The sequence below is a fragment of the Myotis lucifugus genome, unplaced genomic scaffold (genome assembly GCF_000147115.1).
Source record: "Myotis lucifugus unplaced genomic scaffold, Myoluc2.0 scaffold_109, whole genome shotgun sequence".
Classification (NCBI taxonomy): domain Eukaryota; kingdom Metazoa; phylum Chordata; class Mammalia; order Chiroptera; family Vespertilionidae; genus Myotis; species Myotis lucifugus.
The window spans coordinates 932,196-949,748 of NW_005871157.1; the positions used below are offsets into that span (position 1 = coordinate 932,196).

The 17,553-nt window shown below is 48.1% G+C and overlaps 1 protein-coding gene across 2 annotated transcripts; it reads left to right on the forward strand.

Moving 5' to 3' along the window:
- The first annotated feature begins 10,831 nt into the window (after positions 1-10,831).
- Positions 10,832-13,417, forward strand: CHAC1 (ChaC glutathione specific gamma-glutamylcyclotransferase 1). 2 transcript variants are annotated; one of them, XM_006093034.3, is made up of 3 exons: positions 10,832-11,559; positions 11,952-11,987; positions 12,341-13,417. In XM_006093034.3, exons 1-3 carry the CDS (start codon positions 11,329-11,331, stop codon positions 12,740-12,742), a joined length of 669 nt encoding a protein of 222 aa, XP_006093096.2. In that variant the 5' UTR covers positions 10,832-11,328; the 3' UTR covers positions 12,743-13,417. The 2 variants fall into 2 exon arrangements, with proteins under 2 accessions (XP_006093096.2, XP_023613369.1); XM_023757601.1 differs by lacking the exon at positions 11,952-11,987 and having other exon boundaries at positions 11,186-11,559.
- Positions 13,418-17,553: the final 4,136 nt, after the last annotated feature.

Sequence of the window (17,553 nt, forward strand, 5' to 3'; positions counted from 1 at the left end):
GAGAGAGAGAAACATCCATTTGTTGTTCCACTTATTTATGCATTCATTGTTTGGTTCATGTATGTGCCCTGACCTGGGATTGAACCTGCAACCTTGGCATATTTGGACAATGCTTTAACCAACTGAGCTACCCGGCCAGGGCCAATCAATTAATTTATTTTAGTATCCCTCCCCTCAAGTATACACAGAAAACCTTTCTTTGCTCAAGCAGCTATTCTATTTATAGTGCTCTTGGGGGAGACTATCACCCATTCTGCCTTTTAAAAACACTCCTTTAGCCTAGCCGGTGTGGCTCAGTGGTTGAGCAATGACCTATGAACCAGGAGGTCACAGTTTGATTCCTGGTCAAGGCCCATGCCTGGGTTGCGGGCTTGATCCCCAGTGTGGCGCGTAGGCTTGATCCCCAGTGTGGAGCGGAAAGGAGGCAGCCAATCAATGATTCTCTCTCATCATTGATGTTTCTATCTCTCTCTCCCTCTCCCTTCCTCTCTGAAATCAATAAAATATGTACATATATATTAAAAAAAACACACACACTCCTTTAGCACCCTATTTGCTGGAACAATCTGTGAATTGTATGGCAAGAATGAAGGGTGAGATAGCTGGAAGTTTCCTCCACTGAATCAAAACTACCCTGATCACTTTCCTGACCCATCCAATTCCTACTGAGAAGTAGAGTAAAGGAAAACACATTCTTCCTATACATCTCTTCTATTCTCGGTGCTCTACTACAGCAGGTCCTCAAGTTGTCATTTTGTTCGATGCTGTTTTAATGCTGATGAGAATAAAAAAATCAATTCCTGGCTGGGCCACCGTCTTTGTGGTTTCCATGTTCTCCCTATGTCTGCATGGGTTTTCTCCAGATACTCTGATTTTCTTCCACATCCCAAAGATGTGCATGTGAGATGAACTGGTGCATCTAAATTGTCCCCAGTCTGAGTGTGCGCTGTGTGTGTGTGTGTGTGCGCGCGCGTGTGCTCCTGTGATGGAATGGGTGTCCTGTTCAGGGTTGGGTCCCCCTTGTACCCTGAGCTGCTGGGATAGGCTCTGAACACTCATGACCTTGAACTGGAATAAGTGGGTTGGAAAATCATCTTATTTGTTTTTGTAACCAGACAACCAAGGGGTCCGGGCTGCCTGTCACTACTTCAGCCAATTAAACAGAGACAGGGCTGAATCATATATGAGCATTTATTCCAATAATGCCAGCAGTATGGGAGAGCAGCAGGTCATCCACAAAACTCTGCTCTGCCTCTCCCCATAAGCCAGTTGTTAATATTGGGTAGAAGGACAAAGATTATATGGGAAAGTAGGAATTACAGGCATGGGAAAGTAAGCACAATATAATCATTACAGGTTACAAGTCATGCGGGCTGGGGCAAGGGGGTCCAAGAGGGTGGATGCCTCCGGGCACCCCAGGACCAGATTACAGGCAATAGGGGCTTGAGGCTGTAAATAGTGGGTGCCTCCAGGACTAGACTGTTTCAGCCACGAGGTTGTAAATCTTCCATAATGATAGGCAGTTCTCAGGAAAGGAGGATGGACTGCATTCCGATGTTAGCTCCCATGTCCTAGGTGTACAACTCTTAGCCAGGTTAGAATGCGCTTTCTCTAATAAAATTAGAACCATCATGGCTAACAGAGCATGATTAATATTTCTTATAATTGTAGCTGGTCCCCAATATTCCATTTCTGCCCCTAACATTCCCCACTGCTTTTTCTAGCATCTCAAATCTATGAGATTAGTTTTAGATGAAAAATCTCATCCTGCTGGACTGAATTTGCTTCTGCCCAGGAGGAGATATTAAATATGGCAGTGGAATAAGTGGATGCTGCACGGACATGCTCCCAGGACCAACTGGATTTACAACTAAAATACAGAAAAACTTCCTGAATAATCAACGGAAGAATCACTGGAGAGAACCCTGATAACCGAGGACTGAAAGCGGAGACGGCATAGAGACTGGTAGGAGAGGCAGAAGCGTGAAAGGGCTGGCTGGGCTCCCACAGACAGCAACTGAAGTTCTGGAGCGATATCTCAGCTGTGGAGGGTTGCTACTGGGGTATAATTCCCAAGCTGGGCCCCCCAGCAGAGAGCACCAGAATTGAGAAGGGTACCCACATAACATCCAGCTGGGAAAAGTGATAGGTTTGCTGTCTGACAGGGAGAGACGGCTGAAAATTCAGATACTCTCTTAAAGGGCCAGCAAACAAAATTCCCTGTGAATAAAAAAGAAAAAAAAATTCCCTGTGAAGCCACCTATCTTTTTTAAAAAATATATATATTTTATTGATTTTTTACAGAGAGGAAGGGAGAGGGATAGAGAGTTAGAAACATCGATGAGAGAGAAGCATTGATCAGCTGCCTTCTGCACACCCCCTACTGGGGATGTGCCTTCAACCAAGGTACATGCCCTTGACCAGAATCGAACCTGGGACCCTTCAGTCCCCAGCCCGACGCTCTATCCAGTGAGCCAAACCGGCTAGGGCAAAGCCACCTATCTTCTGCTCTGACAGAGGGAGGACAGAGTGGACTGGAGCTGTGTGAGCAGAAGCCAGGATTGGGGGCTCTGCAGTAAGAGCTCAGATGGCAGACACCTGGTTTCCTGTGAGTCATTTCTGAGGCCCAATAGAGACTGAGAATAACAATTAGCCTCCAGGCAGAAGCAATTGCCCCACCCCGTTGAAAAGAATTTGTGCCACACCTGCAGATGATTGCCTGATGGCAATTGAAGACAGAATCCTATCAGTCCATAGGCCAGCGGTTCTCAACCTGTGGGTCTCGACCCCTTTGGCGGTCGAATGACCCTTTCACAGGGGTTGCCTAAGACCATCCTGCATATCAGATATTTACATTACAATTCATAACAGTAGCAACATTACAATTATGAAGTAGCAACGAAAATAATTTTATGGTTGGGTCACAACATGAGGAACTGTATTTAAAGGGCCAGAAGGTTGAGAACCACTGCTGTAGGCAGAGGTGGTCTCTGGAGGCTTTGAGTCTTTGCCTGATCTAATTAGACAGAAACAGCGTTTGACACTATCCAGCACTAGAGATTGAGAGATGTAGCAGATATACCTAATGCATAGTCACAAACCCAAATAGGCAGCCAAAATGAGGAGACAAAGCAACAATCCCCAAATGAAGGAACAAGAGAATTATCCAGAAGAAGAGATAAATGAAATGGAAATAAGAAGTTTTCTGATATAGAGTTCAGAATAATGATGGTAAAGATGCTGAACAGCATGAGAAAAGATATAGTAACTATGAAAACGGAAATAAAAAATGACATAGCACAAATAAAGAACACATTGGAAGTAATACACAGCAGATTAGGGGAAGCTGAGGATCGAAATAGTGAATTAGAAGACAGGGTTGAAAAAAATCACTCAATCAGAGAACCAAAAACAAACAAACAACAATTAAAAAGCAGGAGGACAGCTTAAGAGAGCTGTGGGACAATGTGAAACATAACAATATTCGAATAGCAGGTGTGCCAGAAGATGCAGAAAGGGAGAAAGGGATAGAGAGCATGTTTAAAGAAATAATGGCAGAAAACTTCCTTAATCTGGTAAAGGAAAAAGTCACATAATTTCAGTCACAGAGAACCCCAAGTAAGATGAACCCAAACAGACCCACACCCAGACACATCATAATTAAAATGCCAAAAATTAAAGACAAAGAGAGAATCTTAAAGGCAGCAAGAGAAAAGCAAACTGTTACCTACAAAGGAGGTCCCATAAAGCTGACACCTGATTACTCATCAGAAGCTCTACAGGCCAGAAGGGAATGTGAAGTACTCAAGGTAATGGAAAGCAAGGATCTGAAACCAAGATTAGTATATCCAGTAAAGCTATCATTCAAAATAGACGGTCAAATAAAGAGCTTCCCAGACAAAAGAAAAAAAAAAGGCTAAAGGAGTACATCACCACCAAGCCAGCATTACAAGAACTGCTATAAAGGGACTGCTGTAATGAGAAGAAACAGAGAGAGAAACTAGGCATATAGAATTAAAATGGCAACAAATAAGTACCTATCAATAATAACCCTAAAGGTAAATGGATTAAATGCTCCAATCAAAGGTGTAGGGTAGCTAAATGGATACAAAAACATGACCCAACTATATGCTGTCTAGAAGAGACCCACCTCAGAACAAAGACATACACGGGAAGAGAGTAAAGAGATGGAAAAAAAATTTCCATGCAAATGGAAAAGAAAAAAAAGCTGGAGTAGCAATACTCATATCCAACAAAATAGAGTTTAAAATGAAGACCATCGCCCTAACCGGTTTGGCTCAGTGGATAGAGCGTTGGCCTGTGGACTGGGGAGTCCCAGGTTTGATTCTGGTCAGGTGTATGTGCCTTGGTTGTGGGCACATCCCCAGGGAGGTGTGCCGGAGGCAGCTGATCAGTGTTTCTCTCTCATCGACGTTTCTGGTTCTCTGTCCCTCTCCCTTCCTCTCTGTAAAAAATCAATAAAGTATTTTTTTTAAAAAAATGAAGACCATCATAAGAGACAACAAAGGTCACTACATAATACTAAAGGGATCGATCCAACAAGAGGATATAACCCTGGTAAATATATATGCACCCAACATTGGAGCACCTAAATATATTTAAAAACTTCTAAAGGACTTAAAGGGAGAAAATCGACAACAATACAGTCATAGTAGGGAACTTTAACACCCCACTGACTTCACTGCATAAATCTTCCAGACAAAAACTTAACAAGGAAACAGTGACTCTAAAGGATACACTGGATCAGATGGATTTAATTGGCATTTATAGAACATTTCACCCCAAAGCTGCAGGATATACATTCTTCTCAAGTGCACATGGATCATTCACAAAGATAGACCACATGTTATCAAACATGTCGACACAAAAGAAGTCTCTATAAGTTCAAGAAGATTGAAATCATATCAAGCATCTTCTGAGATCACAGTGGAACGAAATTAGAAATCAACTACAGTAAAATCACCCCCAAAACATTCAAACACATAGAGGCTAAATAGCATGCTATTACACAATAAGTGGGTTATCAACGAGATCAAGAAAGAAATCAAAAACTTCCTGGAAACAAATGAAAATGAACACACAACAACCCAAAATCTCTGGGACACAGCCAAAGCAGTCCTGAGAGGGAAATTCATAGCACTACATGCCAACCTCAGGGAAAAAAAGAAAAAGAAAAATTAACAATAAACTATTTAACCCTACAACTTAAAGAACTATAAAAAGAACAAGAAAAGCCCAGAGTAAGTAGGACAGAAATAAAGATAAGAACAGAAATAAATGATATAGAGACTAAAACAAACAAACAAACAAAAAACACAAAAAAAAATCAATGAAACCTAGAGCTGGTTCTTTGAAAAGATATAAATAAGATTGATGAACCATTAGCCAGACTCATCAAGAAACAAAGAGAGAGGACCCAAATAAATAAAATCAGAAACAAAAGTGGAGAAAGCAGTTCCCAGGGATGGAATACAGTGAATGCAGGATCTTGGGAGACAGTTTCCCTAATTTGTTGAATGTTGTTTTCTATCAATTGAGAATTGTCAAAAAGATTAAAACAGCACATTCCTTTAAATTCCTCACTGTGGTTATGCCACAACCAGAAATAATCTATTGCTGCCTGATTCTCTAGAACTGCCTCCCTGACCTGGCTTAGCTCTTGATTTATCCCGTGTACAGCCCTGGAAGTGGCATTTAGGGCTTTTACCATGCTACAAGCCAGCCAGGTCACTTCTACATTAAGGGAGCCTACCATTACCAGCATAACAAAAATGGTTAAAGCAATATATTTAGCAGGCTCCACAGGTGGAGATCATCATTGTAGTCCAGTGCCATGGCCGTGAGATGGACTCTTTTGGTTCGAACCCTGTGATGTTTCTGGGGCATAAAGATGGTCAGTCATCTTAAGGAACAAGTCCCCCTGGTGGCTCAGCTTCTTTGTCCTGAGGGGCTAATTAAAGCTCAATCATGAAATTCCAGCAAAGCAGATTTTTCAAAAAAGCCTATAGGACCAATTGCTATTCTTATTGTGTTCATGCAAACAAGCAGGCCAAATTGAAACTAGACTTAATAAAGTAAATAAATTGGTCTTAATTTGGCTCTTTAATAAAAAATGAGGGTGGTTTTAGGGAGGAAATCGTGTTTCTGTAGACTCTGTAACACAAAGTGGTGAATGCTAGACTCAAAGCTTTATTTTTCAGCCGTGAATTAAACTAGATCCTGAATTTATCTCTAGCTCTTACTGCAATAACACTAAAATCTATAACACAGCTTGTCTCCACTAGTTACAAGCCCTACTCGTACTCAGGGCATACCATCTCTAGACATCACTGCCACCTCCTCCCATGCCCAGGCCTCATTGTCCCTCTGACACAGAACAAGGATATCTTGGCTCTGAAAGAAAACTTCCTCCCTCCTCAGCTTGAAGCAGCCACAGAAGAGACCCTGCACCCCCTTTCTCTAAAGAATTCAGAGCCAAGACACTTGAGGGGGATATGGTAGGCAGTCAGACAAACATGAGCAAAATAAGGACAAAGGGCCAATCGGAGGAGAAATGGACAGGACCTGGAGATGCGCTTCTCACCACTCCAACTGCTCTGAAGCCCGCGATGGAGGAACCCATGTAGGGTGAACCTTTACATCTTGCCTAGTGGGAGTTGGGACATCTATTGCTAATATATAGAATTGTTCCATTCATTTTGGGAAGAAAGTCCCATACTGGAACCTTTATATGTTGGGACCCACTCTTTGGGAAAAGGATGCAGGGATGTTTTCTCTCAAGGTTGCTGCAGTAGCTTCCTGTGGTGAATGTCTGGCTTGTACTGGGTGTTCTAGTGTTGTCTTTAAGTATCTAATAACAACAATATAAACTCTTCTGATAGTTTCACCCTCCCTTACAGCAATGGACATACTAAGCTGCTGGCTGGGTGGTTTCTGATATGTGGCTCTGCTCTAAATAAAATGGAAAGTGAAAAGGCTAAAATAAAAATAATAAGGAGCTGGCATGTATTGAGTGCTCCCATACAGCAGGTGATGGTTAAGGCGCTATAAACCTCATCAGCACCTACAAGGTAGGTGCTATTACTCCCCACTTCACAGTTGAGGACCAGGGACTGTTCCAGGGGTCATCCCGATGGTCAATGGTGGAGCAAGGCTCAAATCTGGGCAAGCTGGGCTGAGAGGTTTTTTACCTTCTGGAATCAGCAGCTTTATAAAGCAATTTTATCATTTAGCATAAATTAGCAGGATCCCCTGGCTCCTAACACACTCCCTTCCTTTGTTTCAGGTAACACCGGGAGTTGACTGCAGTGACTGGAATGAGAAGTGAGAAGAGATCATAAGGGAATGAGAAATGACTGCCTGAAGGGGAACAATAAGGAAAGATTAATTTGGGAAAGGCCCAAAAAGGAAGCCACCACGTGCACATCACGTGGGACTCTTCAAGGTGAAGGTGATGCTCTCTCATCATCTTTAATGAGCTGGAGCTTCTGTGGGCATGACCTCTGCAGCCCCTTCCTGAGGGGATTTTGGGAGAAAAGATGGAAATGTTGCTGCAGATGTTAAAGAGGAGCCAGCTGAGCGGGTGGTTTACTGCAGAGGAGTGTCCCACTGGAGGAAAAGAAACTGATGTTGGAAGGAATACGCCAGGAATGGGAACAAGACATGTACCTGGGAAGGTGGCCGAGACCCCCAGGCCAAGTTTTGTGAGGATTCCTATTTTTTTTTATATATATATATTTTATTGACTTTTTACAGAGAGGAAAGGAGAGAGATAGACAGTTAGAAACATCGATGAGAGAGAAACATCGATCAGCTGCCTCCTGCACATCTCCTACTGGGGAATGTGCCCGAAATCCAGGTACATGCCCTTGACCGGAATCAAACCTGGGACCTTTCAGTCCGAAGGCCGACGCTCTATCCACTGAGCCAAACCGGTTTCGGCGAGGATTCCTATTTTGAGAAGGTCAAGTTTGAAACTCTCTCTTACAGGATTCCTCCTCTTCTAAACCCCAGGCTGCCCTGGACTTTTCCAAGTCAGAGCGTTCCTTCTACCTACTTTTGTGGGAAATATTCCAAGAGCCAGCACTGTGTTGATTCCCTTGGCCTTCAAAGGTGAAGTCTGCCCTAAGGGAGCTCAGGTTCCTGGGAGGCAGACGTCAAATGCTTATCAGCAAGGAGGCTCTGGGTTGGACTCCTTGTCGTCAGTCCCAGGTTCCATCACTTGCTGTGTCACCACAGGTAGATTACCCAACTTCTCTGTGCCTCAGTTTGCCCATCTGTGAAATTATATTCATCTCACAAAGTAGTGAAGTTCGTAATTAGAATAGATGTAAAAGCATTTAGCTAACTGTCTAGCTCAAGGTAAACTTGAGATAAAGGATTATTTTTGTTATAAGCATGAAGTGGAGGGAACAAAAATATAAACAAAAGTGAGGTAAGGGGGTGTGGAAACACAGAGGAGGGAGTGCCAACTCTGCCTGGAGTAGGAGCTCACTAAAGGAGTTATTAAAACCTGGGGCCTTGGTCCTGGTGGGAGGGGTTCTCAGAATGGGCATCTTGAATATGTTTCCCAGGTGATTCTGCTATGCTATCTGCCCCTTAGCTACCAGAAAACCATTAATTATGCTTCTTCTTTTTTTTTAATCCTCACCTGAGGATATTTTTTATATTGATTTTTTAGAGAGAGTGAAAGGGAGGGGAAGAGAAGAGAGAGAGAGAGGGAGAGAGAGAGAAAAAGAGAGAGAGAGAGAGAGAGAGAGAGAGAGAGAGAGAGAGAGCCCCAACCGAGGTACATGCCCTTGACTGGAATTGAACCTTGGACCCTTCAGTCTGTGGGTCAATACTCCATCCACTGAGCCAAACTGGCTAGGGCTAATTATGCTTCTTTCAAAGGAACATTTTTATTAGTAAAAAGTACACTTCATAAACCTTGGAAAATAGAAAAAGGAATTGCCCATAATCCCAATATCACAACACATTCATCATTAGCAACGGTACCGCCCCCATTTTTTCCTCATGCATCTTATTTTTGTTGTTTTAATAATAGTGCATGTGATAGTCATATTTTGCATTTTTGCCTTACTATGCAATCATAGGCATTATTAGTATGTTATTTTCATAATGGATTTTTATTTTTAACTTTTTTTTAAAAATAGAAATGGCTTTTGTTTTCTTTTTTTAAAAAAAATCCCAGACAATCTGAACTAGTATAAAAAGAAAGTATAGCTGGAGAAAGCCGATGGGGGAAAAAGGAGGACATATGTAATACTTTCAACAGTAAAGATTAAAAAATAATAAAAATAATAAAAATAATAATAAAAAGAAAGTACAAATCTCACATAGTCCTACTGCTCAGACATAATCATTGACCATGTTTATGTGTCCTTCCAGATTTTTTTCTAAGCAAAGAAACATATACAGACTTTTTACATTTAAGGAGTTATATTTGGTAATGGTTTCTAGTGACTGCATAGATTTATTTTTGTTTATATCAAATCTATGTAACTAGTAATCTATTGTTGGATACTTGTTTTGTGTGTTTGTGTATTTCTCTACCATGTGAATTGACCATAATTTACTTAAGCATTTAGCTATTTTTAGATATTTAAGTAGTTTTCTTCTTTTGTTTTTGCTATAATTAATAACAATGCTTTGAAAAATCTTCAGGCATATGGCTTTCCCCATATTTTGAATAATTTCCTGGAGTGGAAGCATTGGGTCAAAGGGCAGGGACATTTTATGATTCTTGATTTGTATCACCAAGCTGCTTTTTCAAAGGGTTGTTTGTGCCTATTCAGATCCTTCCAGCAAAGTGCTGGTACCAGTAACCCAAAGAGGGGTGGGGGTGGGGGTGGGGGTGGAGAGAGGCGGTGGTCTCCCTAAGAAGCTAGCAGCTTCTAAAGGGGACAGGATAGACAGCAGAGGAGAGAGTGAATATGAAGAATGGAGGGAAAGAGAAAGGAAAGAAAAAGCCATTTTGCCTGTAATTTTTTCCAACTGGATAAGTAATGCATGCTTCTTGTAAAAACCCAAACTTTTCCATAAATGTTTACATTTAATATTGAAAGTCCTCCGCTGATGACAAGTTCTACTAACAGTTTAGGTATATTCTTGCAGGGTTTTTTTTTTTTTTTTTTTTACAAACATTAATGTATAACTTGTCTTGTTTTAAAAGAACCAGCTTCATACTATACACACTATAGTGCAACATCCCTACTGGAGACTATATCTTACACACTTTGGAGTGATTACTTCAAGTGTGCAGACAATTTTTTGCTTAGTACCCAACTAGATTAGAACGAGAAGCAATACGGTCCATTTCCCCTGCCAGAGGGCTCGCCCAGGCCTTGTCAGCCCTCTCCTGTGAAGGGCAGGCCTTCTGCTGTCCGGCCAACAACGCCAAAGTGACCGCGGCCGTTCCAAGAACTCTGGCTCTTCCCCCGTCTCCGCGGGCTCAGGGGGTCCCCCTCCTTCCTCGAGGCGCAGCCCTCACGTGAGGCCGCACGCTGTGGGCGCCCGGCTGACTCAGCCTCTGCAGAACCCCTGGTCGGCCCCGTGACTCAGTTTCTCCATTTGCTCACGCGGGCCTACCGCGTGAAACACCTGCGCAGAATGCGGAAAGGGCCTCCGACGGCTTCTCCCGGGTGCGCGCTCCCAGGCGGAGCCCCGGGGACAGGCATTGATGCCGCCCAGAGCGCTCCTTCGGGCCGTGCCCTGCACCGGCCCCGGTGAGTCCGCGCTGCCTGGGTAGCAGAGCTCGGCCGCGGGCATCGGCAGGACCGGGGGGTTGGGGGGGGGAGACACCCTCTTGGGACCCGCCCGCCAGGGTTCAGGAAGGGCCCAGGCCGTGGAGAGGTTGCCGGGGAGACGGCCGGTGCCCCGGCTCACAACCCGCCGCCTGACGCAATCCGGGGCGCCCTTGCTGCATGCCAGGCTGGGGAAACCTCCCCCGCCGTTGCATCACTCCTGACAGGGTTGCTGCAGAGAAGGAGCCGAACCAATCAGCGGGCGCGATGGGGCGGGGGCCGGCCGCCCAGTGACCCACTCGCAGGGCGGAGCGCTTAACCGGTCAGCAACATCCACAGGTCATTGGCCCAAAATGGGGTTGGCCCCGCCCCAATCACCGCGGCAGCTGGCGGCGGAGGGCGGTGCCTGCCCACCGGAGGGTTTAAAAGGGGCCTTGGACGGGGCTGCGCAGCTGGAGCGACTCAGCGGTGCCAGGCCAGGTGTGCGCGTCCGTCGGTCCTTCCGCGCCCGCGCCGGAGACCTGCCCGGAGGACGCCCGGGCCCGTCCCTGTGCCCGGCACCATGAAGCAGGCATCCGCAGCCCAGGACACCTCGCCCGCCTCGCCGCCCGCCTCCCCGCCCGCGCAGCCCCCGCGGGACGATGGCGAGCCCCGGGCGCTGTGGATTTTCGGGTACGGCTCCCTGGTGTGGAGGCCCGACTTCGCCTATAGCGACAGCCGCGTGGGCTTCGTGCGCGGCTACAGCCGCCGGTTCTGGCAGGGAGACACCTTCCATCGGGGCAGCGACAAGATGGTGAGCATTCAGCCATGCCCCGGGGAGAGGGATGGGGTCGGGCAGGAGAGGGGGCGCCGGCGTGCCCAGGGCTCGGTGGGCAGACGGACTCCTGGCCGATGGGGGAAATAGGTGAACCAATGCCCGGGGGTTTGTGGCTTAAATTTGTGTGCCCAGTGGATCGCCGTGTGATGCCTGGAGTCTGTGATCCTGTGTTGTTGATGAATAGTTCTGATGATCAGTCTGGGGCCCTGCCAGGTGTCTATTTCTCTTGCATCCATGCATCACTCCCTCCGCTCTCCCCTGGGTGAGTGGGCTCTCTGAGGCCTGTGCTGGCAGAGTTGCTAAGTCCTCTGGCATGGATGGCAGAGCTTTCTAACTGGTCTCTTTCGAAATCTGTTCTTCCTTCCTAGCCTGGCCGAGTGGTGACTCTTCTCGAAGACCATGAGGTAAGTGCCCGAGTGAAGACAGGGACCCTGGGGCCAAGCATGGCGGGGTGCCAGCAGACAGTCTGTGAGTCCTTGGCTGCGGATTAGGTTAGATGTCCTTCTGACAGAAGGAAAGGGTGGTCTGGTTCTGTGCTTCTCACCAGGATTTCCTGTTAAAGCCTGAAACGCACATTCCTGACAAGCCTACAGGTGATACCCTGTTAATCTGGTTAAGAAAGGGAGGACAGCTTGGTGCAGATATTGCTACCGGGTGGCTCAGCAGCCCTCCTCCCACCTCCCTTAGAGAGCAGAGCCCTGGGGTGGGACCTGCGAGGAGCTGTCGTGACTGACCCCTATGTCCTGTTTCCTCCTAGGGCTGCACTTGGGGCGTGGCATACCAGGTGCGAGATGAACAGGTGAGCGAGGCTCTGAAGTATCTGCACGTGCGGGAAGCAGAGCTCGGCGGCTATGATACCAAGGAGGTCACCTTCTACCCCCAAGATACCCCTGACCAACCACTCAAGGCATTGGCCTATGTGGCCACCCCACAGAACCCTGGGTACTTGGGCCCTGCACCGGAGGAGGCCATTGCTACACAGATCCTGGCCTGCCACGGCTTCTCCGGCCACAACCTTGAGTACTTGCTGCGCCTGGCAGACTTCATGCAGCTCTGTGGGCCCCAGGCACAGGACGAGCACCTGGCAGCCATCGTGGACGCTGTGGGCACCATGCTGCCCTGCTTCTGCCCCACCAAGCAGGCGTTGGGACTGGTCTGAGGGGCTGAGCCCCTGCAGGGAGTGCCCACATGGACATGGGGGCCAGGTCCCTACGCCTGTGCACACAGACAGACTTGATACAGCTGGAGCCCACGAAGGGGACTCAGTGGGCAGTGAGGGCTCCTCTCCCCGAGGCCCTGCCTGTCCATCAGTCTCCAGCTCTCTCCTGCCTGACATGGACTTACTACTTGAAACTATTTGTTGCACCATGTTGGTGTGATGGGCAGAGTGGGGGGCCTGCCCTGGACACATGGGCCCTGCTGAGCGGTGCCCCATCCCAGATTCCCCTCAGCGCTGCTGCTGACCCCACACCATCCAGACCTCCCCCTCCCCCTCTAACTCCCTAATCCCCAGACCATTCCCTGGCCCCAGAAATACCACCTGCTGGTACGGGACAGGAGGGAGTGAGGGGATGGGGCCCTAAAGGAACTGAGGCCCCTTTCAGCCTTGTTCATCCCCCAGGTCCCCAGGGCAAAGCTGGATCTGGAGCCCGGGCATAGCTGCTGGAGCTGGGCCTGGATCTCTCACCCACTTGGCTTTGTTCTCCTGTCCTGTCTGTCTGTCTGTGCAGTCCTATCTGTCTGTCTGTTTATTCCTGGGAAATTGATCACTAGGCCCTGGTGCCATCCCATCTGTCCCTTACTATTACCCATAAACTGATGTCTTATTACCTGTGCTGTGCTGGAATGTGGTTCTTCAGATGGGGGCTGGGGTGAGTGAGGTGGTGAAGCCCTGGATGCCTTATAAAGAAGGGAAAGGGCTCCCTCTTTGTCTCCCATCTCTTCCTCCCAGCTGCCAGGTTACACCCTCGCGTGGGCACCCTTCGGGTCTTATGCACACCAAGAACACCACTGAGTCCTGCAGAATGCAGCCTGTGTGGCTGGCCTGGGCAGCCCCGTGAGCAGTGTTCTTGCCACTGGCCTGGTACCCTATGTCTCCTGCCCCAAGGAGGCTCTGGTAGACTTGAAGCTCAGACCAGGTCTTTCTCCCGGGACAGCTGCTGCCTCTTCCTAATAGTGAGGCTCGATCTCTGGCTTCCTGCTATAGGAGCGTGTGGGTTAGGGTAGGGTCCTGCCAACTTCTGGGCTAATGCTGACAGTGAAGACCCGTGACCTGGAGGACCCGGTGGCCCTTTGGCTTCTGAGGTCCAGGGGCTCACTGTTGCCTCCTCTGGGGTATGGGTTGTACCTTCTCTCTTACCCTGACCTGCCAGGATGCTCCCACAATGGAATGAGTTCCTGGGGTACCCTCGGGGCTACTGCTTGTTCACCCATGCCTGACCCCGGCTGCTGCTCCCTACCCTGACTGCCCAACGCAAACCTTGGTCCCAACATCTCGGCCTGATCCTGGGCTCCTCAACTGGGAATGGCCCCTCAGTGGGCTCAGCCTCTGCTCCCGGACTGCAGAATGGGTGCGGGGCCCAGGTGACGGCTTTAACATCAGAAGAGCTTGGCTCCAAAAAAAGAGAAGAGCCTGGCTCCGACCCAGCCCCTTCCCTCACTGGCCCAGGGGCCTCCAGGAAGGTGGTCAGCCTCCTGAGCAGTAGTTCACGCTGGGACGCTGAGTGTCTGTGTTGCTGCTGCTCCTGTGGCTGGTCTGGAGTGTCGTGTCCCCAGCAGGGTCAGCTCCAACCACGTTGGCAGTGTTGTGCCTGGGGAGTGTGCCATGTGTTGGCAGCCTCACGTCTTGGCCACTGATGGGGAAAGTGTGGAGTCCAGTCAGGCTCTCCTGGGAGCTCATCAGGGCTTCACAACAGGAGGAGGCAGGGGGTGGCAGGGAGCCCTGGTGTCTGCCTCCTGCCCTCCTGTGCCCGGCAGGACCAGGCCACCAGTCTGGGTACTCAGAGCAGAGCCTTACTCTATGCCAAATGGGGGTGGGGAGGACTGTGTGGCAGCTGTACATGGGTTCGAATTCTTCAACCTGTGCATTTAGCAAGTATCTACTAAGCTGCTACAGGACAGGCAGCAATCTAGTGTGTGTGTGTGTGTGTGTGTGTGTGTGTGTGTGGGCGGGGGTGGGGGGGCGGTTACAATAGTGAAGAAATCCTCCTCAAGGAACTCAGAGCCTGGAAACTGAATGGTGACTGTTCAGCGTGAAATGGGCTATGATGGGAGGAGACTAGGGTGCTCAGCTTAGAAAGGCTGCTGCCCGGAGGGGTGGTCAGGAAGACGTCCCGGGGGAGGGAACGATAGGGCCAAGCCCTGAGCCTGAGAAGGGTCTTCCGTGACCAGAGGCAGGGAACAGCCTGTGCTAGAGAGGGAAGCAAGGTCAGACCAGCTGGGACAGAGTGGCGTGGCCAAGGGAACATGGGGCTGGACAGGGGACAGGACCGCATCCTCATCCTGCTAGCCAGGCTGGTGAGCTGTGCTGTTACCTTAAGAGGACCTGGCCCCAAGCAGGTCTGCCTCAGGCCGCCCAGTGGTGTGTCCGCCCAGTGGTGTGTGGGTTCTTGACTTGGTGCAGGAAGGATTTCCAACACTTGTCCAGGTGATTTTTAAAAAAATATATATTTTATTGATTTTTTACAGAGAGAAAGGGAGAGGGATAGAGTTAGAAATATCAATCAGCTGCCTCCTGCACACCTCCTACTGGGGATGTGCCCGCAACCAAGGTACATGCCCTTGACCGGAATCAAACCTGGGACCCTTCAGTCCGCAGGCCAACACTCTATCCACTGAGCCAAACCGTTTAGGGCTTGTTCAGGTGATTTTTAGAGGACTTTTATTAACACTGAGGACAGTGATACAAGGAAGGGCCTAGGGCAGTGATTGGCAAACTGTGGCTCTCGAGCCGCAGGTTTGCCGACCACTGGCCTAGGGTAACAGGAGAGGGGCCAGGTGGAGAAATGAGCATAAGCTGGGCTGCTTCATATTCCTTTACGTTCATCTGTCCTTGAGTGTGGTTGGCAAATGGCATTAATTGGGTTTCCGCTATCTGTCTCCCTGAGTGGGGTGCTTTAAGCTATTTACTCTCGGGTTGGAGAGAAGTACAAACTATTTACTCTTAAGTCCCTGGTCACAGAAGACAGGACTTACCAGATGGGTGCAAACTGCTTGTTTAACTGTTTGTCTTAGTTTCCCTCTTCCACTTGTCCTGGCTTACTGGTATGTCTCACTGTGGAGTTGGCATTCCTCCGTCTGTGGGTTCTGGGCAGGGAAGAGACCGCTTAAGAAGGAACACAGGCACCCTGGCCAGTTTGGTAGAGTGTTGGCCCAAGGACTGAAGGGTCCTGGGTTCAGTTCTGGTCAAAGGTACATACCTCGGTTGCAGCTGGGGAGTGTGCAGGAGGCAACCAATCGATGTGTCTCAACCAATTGATGTTTCTCTCTGTCTCTTTCCCTCCCTTCCACCCATTCTCTCTAAAAATCAATGGGAAAATCTGAGAATTAACAACAACAAAAAACGAAGGAACAGCAGCTGCTGTGTCAGTTTGGAGGAGGAAGGCCAAAGGGAGGTCAGAGAGAGGTGAAGGTGGCCTGAGCTGAGGTGTGGCATGGACAGGAGGGTGGATTTGAGAGCAGGTTAAGCGGTGATGTTGTCAGGACTCGGGTGATGAGAGTGAGGGAGAAAAGAGAGGGCCAGAGTTCAGAGTTGGGAAGGGCGGAGTGGAGATCTGCTCCGTGTTAGAGTGGTTGAACTGGGGGTGCTGGTGTGGGGCAGTGTCACCCACATAAATGTTTAGGAGGCAGCTGAACATATGGGTCTAGGACTCGGACTGGAGTTAGAGGTTTGAAGCCATGCACATTCAGATGGTGCGTGAAGCCCTGGGAGTGGAGAGAAAAGAGAACAGGGCCTGGCCCAGCCCCGAGGCCCCCAGCCCTGGTGACCTGAGTGAAGCAAGAACAGCTAAGAACAAGCAGATGGAGATGTGGAGGAGAATCAGGGGGCCAGGGACATGTGTCAAGATGCCAGGGACAATCAGCGCGGGAGTGTCTGTTGGATGAAATGCTGGGGGTCCCCAGTAGCCTCAGTGAGAGCAATTTCAGAAACAGTGGTGAGAATCCCAAGATAAGGCTGAGGAGCCAATGGGAGGAGACGTGGACAGCTCAAGAAATTTGCCTGACTTGGCCGGTGTGGCTCAGAGGTTGAGCATTGACCTATGAACCAGGAGGTCACGGTTTGATTCCCGGGTTGTGGGCTCGATACCTAGTTTGGGGCGTGCAGGAGGCAGCCAATCAATGATTCTTTCTTATCATTGATGCTTCTATCTCTCTCACCCTCTCCCGTCCTCTCTGAAATCAATAAAAATATATTTTATTTATTTATTTATTTTTAAATTAAATCTTTATTGTTCAGATTATTACAGTTGTTCCTCTTTTTTCCCCCCATAGCTCCCCTCCACCTGGTTCCCACCCCACCCTCTGCCCTTACCCCCCGCCACACACACTGTCCTCATCCATAGGTGTACAGTTTTTGTCGAGTCTCTTCCCACACCCCCCATACCCCTTCCCCCCCGAGAATAGTCAGTCCATTCTCTTTCTATGCCCCTGATTCTATTATATTCACCAGTTTATATGTTCATCAGATTATTTATTCACTTGATTTTTAGATTCACTTGTTTATAGATGTGTATTTGTTGTTCATAATTTGTATCTTTACCTTTTTCTTCTTCTTCCTCTTCTTAAAGGATACCTTTCACCATTTCATATAATACTGGTTTGGTAGTGAACTCCTTTAACTTTTTCTTATCTGTGAAGCTCTTTATCTGACCTTCAATTCTGAATGATAGCTTTGCTGGGTAAAGTATTCTAGGTTGTAGGTTCTTGCTATTCATCACTTTGAATATTTCTTGCCACTCCCTTCTGGCCTGC